Consider the following 8,976-nt stretch of genomic DNA (forward strand, 5'->3'; position numbering starts at 1 on the left):
TGTGTCTCCAGAAATTAGCATTCTTGAATGATTGATCCTCAAATCAGCGGTGAAGGTTAAAATATATTTGTCGAGGAAAGTTAGCCAAGAAACCAACAAAAAAACTAAAAAAAATAAGAGGTCTTAACCTTGCCGTCTAGAGTAAAATATCAAGATCCACACATAACTGTACCTTCAGTGATATACTTGGATGCTCTCTCCAAGTTAGTGAATACATATTCATAATTGTTATGTTAGGATCAATTGTCTTCCAAAAATTAACATTCCTGAATAATTGATCCTCAAGTATGCTATGGAGATTATAATATATTCGTTGAGGAAAGGTAGTCAGGAAACCAGCAAAAGATTGAATAGGTGAGGTCTTGACCTTGCCATCTAGAGTAAAATATCAAGATCCACACAAAATTGTACCTTCACTGAAATACTTGGATGCTCTCTCCAGTTAGTGAATACATATTCATACGCAATCATAGAAACTCAATTCTCCAGGATTTGTCAATATAAAAAGTGCAGAATTTTGCATTTTATATGGAACCCTAGTATCTGGAGTATGAATCATATGAGCAAAGGATCCATCCGTTTGAGGTCCACTTGTGACGCCCATCTTACTGACTTAGATGATTCCACAATAAGAACCTACAAGAGAATACAATTTGTTTCACTGAACAAGGTAATTTTTTTCACACACAAGCTCTAAAAAAATACATTGTACCTCGCATATTTTTTTATGCTCAGAAAAGTAACTTGCTAGATACATGATACACATATATTTGTAGGGCAAAAGTCCAGATACATAGTTGCTCACATCTGAAGAAAACATATCTACCAAGTGGTTTCGACTTCCAAATTGAATGCCTCTAAGGCATACACTCGTGTCCTACCCTGTGTACACATGTAGACATGCAAATTGATTTAGTCGCTCTACATTAACATATCATGTAGCCAGATGAGCCAAATGTGAGTCTTCTAATTAAGTTCAGAGGTGTTAGAAATTGTTTCTTGTAAGTTGGTTAAGGAGCAAACATAACTTGAGTACATTTTTTGATTTGATCCATGTTTACTCGTCTAAGTTCATAGTTCAATGTATGATATGTGGTGTCCCCTCGAAGCTGAGGTTTCCTCATAGAGTTCCATGAACCAGCCCCTTTCTATATGCTACAGTCATGTCATCATCCTGGATTACAAGAAAGCAGGCTAGTTAATTCACTCAACGGCCTAAATAGCAGCAAATCGAGCAGCATCGACTAATACATAGCGTCCAGGCAAGCATCAATGTTCTAGTATGACATTCTTAGAAATAAGAGTGTGCACTACAAATCATGCCAAATCAAGCAAGAGATAAATGGTGTCCACTCTCATGCGCGATCCAAGACAAATCCGAGGGCGGGGACATTGGATTGAAATAGGAAGACGGGTTGGATTCGATCTCACCTTCTCCTCCCTCTCGGCGTCGTGAGCCTGAGTGGAGGTCGACGTAGATGAGGAGCTCACGCATCTGCCGCACGACGTCGGTCGGCGTCCACGACTTCGACTTGAAGAGGTCCTTCATCTTGGTGTTGTAGTCCGCTGCTGCTATGGCGGTCGCGTGCGACGACGAGGGCAAGGGTACGGCGGACCTCATATGCCCCGCCGACCCAAAGGCGAACCAACCACGGAACGGCACCACGTCCACCGAGCTAGCCGTGCGATGCCCCTCCTAGGACGCCTTCCTCCTCCTCCGCTTGGGGGCGGGCGTGGTCCGACAGGACCCTCCTGCCAATGGTCGTGAATAGGGAGAGCCAGATCGTGGGAATGAGAGGTTGCCTGTTGGGGAGAGAAAGGGGAGAGGGAAGGAGAGATGAGTGGGGCTCAAGGCGTGGGGTAGTGAAGGCAGTTACGACCAATCCCTTATGTTCTGGCCACAGTAAATCAATCGTCGCTCTGCATCGCTTTGCACTTACGTGGACATCGTGAGAGGCCCCCCTTCTCTATGATCTTATTATGTTTGATTGTGTTTGATGTGTTAAAATCACCAGCATGGACGTGGTGCACCAGTAACACGAAACTAGTAACGCATAGAAGCCGATCGTGCTCCACGAGGTCGCCCATGCAAATCACTCTGTTGTGGCCAAAAAATCTTCTACACTATACACTCCTACGTAAGTACATACAATATACATTCGCAAAAAGTACATACTGTGTGTGTGTGTGTGTTTTGTGAATGAAGTACATACTATATAGGTATATCCTTTCACATCTACACAAGAAAATACAACCAATTATAGAGGCATTTGTTTCTAGTGTATGTATTAAACAAATGATCGGTTCAAATGGTATTGAAGTAAATTAACGGTATGCGTACAAGTGAAAGACATAGAGAAAAGATGAAATTGGTGCATGTGGTACATATATGTGAAAATGTGGAACGGTAGATTTCTATCTATGTAGAAAGAGACAAAAAAATGGAAAAGGCTAGGAAAAAAGTTTGAAAATGACCTTGGATGTACACATGTGCCATACATATTTTCCCCCTTTCTTTCTTTCTTTCTTTCCTTGTATCGACTAGAATTTATGTATTAAATTAAGTTTACCGTGACTAGTCGTGATTTTTTGTATTGCTTCATGCAAGACTTTGGGCCAGTTCTTTTGGTGGCTGCTTATTTTAAAAGTAGGCTTTTAGAAAAATATTTTTGATTGGACTTCTAGAATAAGCTAGGTAGTGGGTAGTTTATTCGAAGCCTGCAAAAGAAACTGACATGTAGTATTATAGATGATTGTATTTATTAGATTATAGCCTTATTTTACTTTAAGTTGCGTTATGTTACATTAACATATTATATGTACTTCAAACACCTCATGGAATGTGCTATGTCTGATTGGGATTCACCGAGCTGAGGGAAGCTGAATTTCGGTGATTAGATTCGTTTCCAAGCGGCGGAAGTCGCCAGTCATCCTTCCGTGACACGTCTGGCTAAGAGGCATGACACGTGTGGTAGATCAAGGTGAGACCGGCATAAAATGTCCTCCGCCAACAGTTCCGGCAAAAACTATGCCAGCAGCTGATCCGCTGCCCGTGCTCTGCTCTGCTCTGCTGCCGTTGCCGCCGCTAGTCCGAGTACGAGTACAGAGATGATCCCGACGCGGCTGCTCTGCTGCTGCTACTTGCTGTCGTTCATCTTCATCGCCGTCGCCCCGCGCACGACCGATTCCAAGCTGGTGACCAGCCTCCCCGGCTTCGACGGCCGCCTCCCCTTCCGCCTCCACACTGGGTGGGTACCTTCGTCTCCATCTCAAGCTCCACGAGCTAAGGTCTATCTACTTCTTGGATTCCTATAAATCGACATGTCCATGAATGAATTGAATCGCAAGGTACGTGGAGGTGGACCCGGGCACGGAGCTCTTCTACTACTTCGTCGAGTCGGAGGCCGGCGGCGAGGGCAACCCTTTCCTTCTCTGGCTCACCGGCGGCGACCGCTGCTCCGCCTTCAGCGGCCTCGCCTACGAGATCGGTCTCTCTTTTCATTCAGTTAACTATCATTAATTGCGGGGTCGATCGCCTCTACAGTCTCCATCTGCAACATGATCACATCATTCATGTATAGTGCAGGTCCCGTCAGGTTCGTCCTGCAGCCCTACAATGGCAGCTTACCACGCCTGCACATCAACCCAAACTCATGGACAAAGGTCTTCCAAGCTTCTCGTTCCATCTGAATATGTATGTACGCATGCTACTTGCACGCTAATACTAAGGTAATGTCCACCGGCGCAGGTGGCACACATCTTGTTCGTCGATTCGCCGGTCGGTGCTGGATTTTCCTTTTCCAAGCAACCCAAGGGATACGAGGTCGGGGATGTGTCCTCCTCGTTGCAGCTCCATAACTTCCTCATCAAGTGGTTCAGCGACCACCCCACATACCTGAAAAATCCTTTCTATATCGGTGGAGATTCCTATGCCGGAAAACTTGTGCCATATATCGCACACATCATTTCACAAGGTACATATATATATACCCCGTGCCCTGTTTGGCAACTCCATCTGTGTAAATCTGTGTGCAAACTAGTACATGATCAATTGTTTCAATTCACTATAAGCTCTATCTGAAGTTCTGAACTGTATATGAATTCATGCTCACTAGCTTCCCTCTTCAGGTATTGAAGCAGGAAATAGTCCCCACATTAATCTTAAGGTACCACAATGACATAATCATCGCTGGTTGTTTTAGCGATAACACTAAGTATCATAAGTCATTATCATATACTCCCTCCGTTTCAAATTACTCGTCGCTGAAATGGATGTATCTAGAACTAAAATACATCTAGATACATCCATACGTGCGACAAGTAATTCGGAACGGAGGGAGTATGTATGTTTGTTGATTTCAGGGATATCTAGTAGGCAACCCATCGACTGGTGAAAGCATCGATATAAGCTCTAAAGTGCCATATGCTCACGGAGTTGGTATAATATCAGATCAATTATATGAGGTAACTAGACTCGAGCCTCCTCGCAGCTATGTATATAGTCCATTTTATCGCAATCAAAGGGGCCATTAATATGTTGTTTGCTGATGATATATGTAGACCATATTGGGGCATTGCCAAGGACAGGACTACATGTTTCCGACAAATGATTTGTGCGCCCAAGCTCTGGATGATTTCAATCATGTAAGAAGAAGAAAGAAACATCTTATGCTAGAATTGACTTGACCGTTCGCAATGCAATTTTTGCAGCTTTTGTCCGAAGTTCAGCAGGCCCAAATTTTGTTGGACACCTGCGTTTTTGCGTCCACTCCAGCCCGGCCAGAAGCTGATAGTGGGACCGAGTACTCGGGTGGTGCTGGTAGGAGGATCCTAGTTGGAAATCCACCACCTCGCCCTCCATTTGGATGTGTTGTAAGTAGTAATGTCTCCATTCCTCATGTAGTACAATGCGAGTTACTCCCTCCGTTCGTAATTACTTGTCGCAGAAATGGATGTATCTAGACGTATTTTAGTTTTAGATACATCTTTTTCCGAGACAAGTAATTCTGAACGGAGGGAGTAGATAGTTTTCATCGCTTTTAACAATTTATTGCTCCCTCTGTCACAAAATAACAAAGTTGAGTCACATTTTTTGAAACGGAGGGAGTAGTAATTAGCCAAGAAAAATGCAACTTATACCCAATATTGTGTAGACTTATGGGTACTACCTATCGTATTTTTCCATCACTTTGACAACTTACAAGTAATTACCCGAGAATAAAAGTAACTTACTAGTGCTATGCATACCAATATTGTGGCAGACTTACAAGTACTACCTATCGTATTTCTGGGCAAACGCGGAGGTGACCCGAAATGCTCTTGGGATCAAGGAGGGGAGCGTGGGGGAGTGGGTGAGGTGCCACAACGCCGATCTGCCCTACACAATCGACCTCAGGAGCAGCATTGAGTACCACCGGAACGTCACGGCCAATGGTGGCTACCGTGCGCTTGTATACAGCGGCGACCATGACGCAGTGGTGCCGCACCTGGGGACACAGGCGTGGATCAGGTCACTTGGCTTCCCTGTCGCCCACCATTGGAGGGCATGGCATCTCCATGGCCAGTCTGCTGGGTACCCACACCATCGTTGCTAGCTATTATCGCTATTTCTTGCTTCATGCTTGCTGTATATCCTTGTTGATGCATGTATTTCTTGCAGGTTCACCTTAACTTACTCCAACAACATGACATTCGCAACCATCAAGGTAACACTTGCCTTCTTAATCTGCCTGGATGCACAAGCTGGCTCTAATCAAGTTCCATTCGGTTGCTGCAGGGTGGCGGGCACACCGCGCCGGAGTACGAGCCCGAGAGGTGCTTCGCCATGTTCAGCCGATGGATACTCGACAAACAACTCTAGTACTCCTAACAGCCACGATCAAGTAGAGAAGGAGGCAAGCCAGACGATCAGAGTATTGGGTACCTCCCCACTCCACTATTCAGTGGTTTCGCCTACATATCAACTATACTGCCTGGCAATATAGTTCGTACTAGAACATATAGGCGCGCGATGCCCTCCGTCTATATTGGAGAAAAACACTTAATATATTTTAGAAAATACGGATACTACAAATATCTTGTTAAGTATGGTACAGATATATGAGACAAAGAAAATTCTAAGAAGATACAATAAATCTGCATTTTGGTGCAGCAGACAGATTTTACAAATGCAGGGTTCAGAGGGATCACACCGATGCTATTGCTATGTGTTAGGATTTAATTAATCCTATTAATCCATGCTTAAGGAATAGATCGCGGTTGCCATATGGAAACCGACGTTTTCCTAGCGCCTTCTGGAACAGACACCTTTTCACTTGGTGTCTTTTGTAACTCTATATATAGATGTATTCATCATCAATAAAGATTACCCCGATTCATTTGTTCGACTCTCTTGTTCGTTTACAATCGATCCTTCACACTATGTACAAATTGTCGTCATGTTTACATACGCTACTGTTCAGAACTAAAGATACAGTGATCTCACATTAAATTAACACATGGCTATGGCTGTTGCTTTTCCAATTTCAATTAAATTGACATATGGTTATGGCCATTGCTTTTCCAATTTCAGTGCCGCCTCCTTGCACGCCATATTTAAATTGACACACGCGACCTTAGGTCGCATTAACGAGGCCCCACGGCTTTCTTATTCAGATGAAAGAGCATTTTGTGTGTCAATTCCCTAAGGCCAACTCCACCGCGCCACCCTATCCTGTCCGGCCCCGTTCGTTTGGGGTAAAAGGGACAAACGAAGCGGCCCAACGCGCGACGGCCCGGACCCATCTTATCCATTTTGTGTCCGGACCGACTCATTTCGAGCGCAAACTTGCGCCGGGTTTGGGTCGCGGCGAACACCAAACGGACGCGCGCCTCGTCCGCGTCGGGGCCGCGTGCAGGTGGCCACCTACCTCCCACCCGCCCACATCAATGCGCACGAGCGGGCGGCCCCACCTGTCATCCGCACATCGAAGGGTCGCCGTCCTTCCTTAAGTGGGAACCATGGACCGGTCGTCGTCCACACTGCCCCACGCCATCCCGCGGCCTCCTCGAAATCCGACAGCGCCGAACCCTAGCCCTTCCTTGTCCTCGAGCTCGCCGGCCGGCCACCTCGAAGCCATGGGCTTCTGGAACCGCAAGGGGAAGCACGACCGTGAGGCCGGCTCCTCCTCGGGGCGCCGCCGCGGCTCCGTGAAGAAGGAGGAGCCCGCGTCACCGCCGCGCTCCTCCCGTCGAGCCCCCGCGCCGGCCCCCTTCACCATCAGCCCTAGGCCCGCCGGCGAGCGCGACCGGCAGTACCTCGCGGCGGACGTGTGCCGGCGGTACTGGGATACGAGGACGCCGGTCCCGTGGAGCGACGCCCACCTCCCCAACGGATGGCACCTCAGCGCCGACCGTGTGCCGATCCCGCCGGTGCCGGCGAGCGGCCGTGCGCGCCGCGATGAGATCGAGCGCCGCCGCCGCCTCCTCCCCGACGACCTGTTCTACGACGACAGGTACGGCCCCGACTCGGTGCTCTGGGACACATGGCTCCAGGACGAGCACGACACGCGCCGCGTGTCCTACTTCGCCGGCACGGTGTCGGGGCCGCGGCGGCCACGTCGGGAGGTGCGCGGGCGTAAGCGGGTGCGCGGCCTCACGCCCACGCCGTCGCCTTCCCCGTCTCCGTCACCCTCTCCACCTCCTTGTTGGGGAACGTAGTAATTTCAAAATTTTCCTACGCACACGCAAAATCATGGTGATGCATAGCAACGAGAGGGGAGAGTGTGTCCACGTACCCTCGTAGACCGAAAGCAGAAGCGTTAGCACAACGCGGTTGATGTAGTCATACGTCTTCACAATCCGACCGATCAAGTACCGAACGCACGGCACCTCCGAGTTCATCACACGTTCAACTCGATGACGTCCCTCGAACTCCGATCCAGCCGAGCTTTGAGGGAGAGTTCTGTCAGCACGACGGCGTGGTGACGATGATGATGTTCTACCGACGCAGGGCTTCGCCTAAGCACTGCTACGATATTATCGAGGTGGATTATGGTGAAGGGGGCACCGCACACGGCTAAGAGATCCAAGGGATCAATTGGTTGTGTCTATGAGGTGCCCCCCTGCCCCCGTATATAAAGGAGCAAGGGGGAGGCGGCCGGCCAAGGAGGAGGGCGCGCCAAGGGCCGGGAGTAGGACTCCTCCTTTCCTTGTTGGAGTAGGAGAGAAGGAAAGAGGGGGAGAGGGAGAAGGAAAAGGGGCTGCACCCCTTGTCCAATTCAGACCAGAGGGGGGTTGCGCGCCTCCTTCCTTTTGGCCTCTCTTCTCTATTCCCGTATGGCCCAAGAAGGCCCAATACTTCTCCCCGGCGAATTCCCGTAACTCTCTGTTACTCCAATAAATACCCGAATCACTCGGAACCTTTCCGAAGTCCGAATATAGTCGTCCAATATATCGATCTTTACGTCTCGGCCATTTCGAGACTCCTCGTCATGTCCCCGATCTCATCCGGGACTCCGAACTACCTTCGGTACATCAAAACACATAAACTCATAATATAACCGTCATCGAACTTTAAGCGTGCGGACCCTGCGGGTTCGAGAACTATGTAGACATGACCGAGACACGTCTCCGGTCAATAACCAATAGCGGAACCTGGATGCTCATATTGGCTTCCACATATTCTACGAAGATCTTTATTGGTTAGACCGCATAACAACATACGTTGTTCCCTTTGTCATCGGTATGTTACTTGCCCGAGATTCGATCGTCGGTATCTCAATACCTAGTTCAATCTCGTTACCGGCAAGTCTCTTTACTCGTTCCGTAATACATCATCCCGCAACTAGCTCATTAGTTGCAATGCTTGCAAGGCTTATAGTGATGTGCATTATCGAGTGGGCCCAGAGATACCTCTCCGACAATCGGAGTGACAAATCCTAATCTCGAAATACGCCAACCCAACAAGTACCTTCGGAGACACCTGTAGAGCATCTT

At 47.9% G+C, this 8,976-nt stretch overlaps 1 protein-coding gene across 1 annotated transcript; it reads left to right on the forward strand.

Annotated features, from left to right (window-relative positions):
* Nucleotides 1–2,964: 2,964 nt before the first annotated feature.
* LOC109779817 (serine carboxypeptidase-like 18) lies at nt 2,965–6,386 on the forward strand. The gene is made up of 11 exons (XM_020338437.4): nt 2,965–3,248; nt 3,349–3,488; nt 3,587–3,663; nt 3,749–3,974; nt 4,129–4,166; nt 4,363–4,464; nt 4,561–4,644; nt 4,711–4,872; nt 5,262–5,572; nt 5,660–5,705; nt 5,777–6,386. Exons 1-11 carry the CDS (start codon nt 3,109–3,111, stop codon nt 5,858–5,860), a joined length of 1,410 nt encoding a protein of 469 aa, XP_020194026.1. The 5' UTR covers nt 2,965–3,108; the 3' UTR covers nt 5,861–6,386.
* Nucleotides 6,387–8,976: the final 2,590 nt, after the last annotated feature.

This window comes from Aegilops tauschii, chromosome 3 (genome assembly GCF_002575655.3).
Source record: "Aegilops tauschii subsp. strangulata cultivar AL8/78 chromosome 3, Aet v6.0, whole genome shotgun sequence".
Lineage (NCBI taxonomy): Eukaryota > Viridiplantae > Streptophyta > Magnoliopsida > Poales > Poaceae > Aegilops > Aegilops tauschii.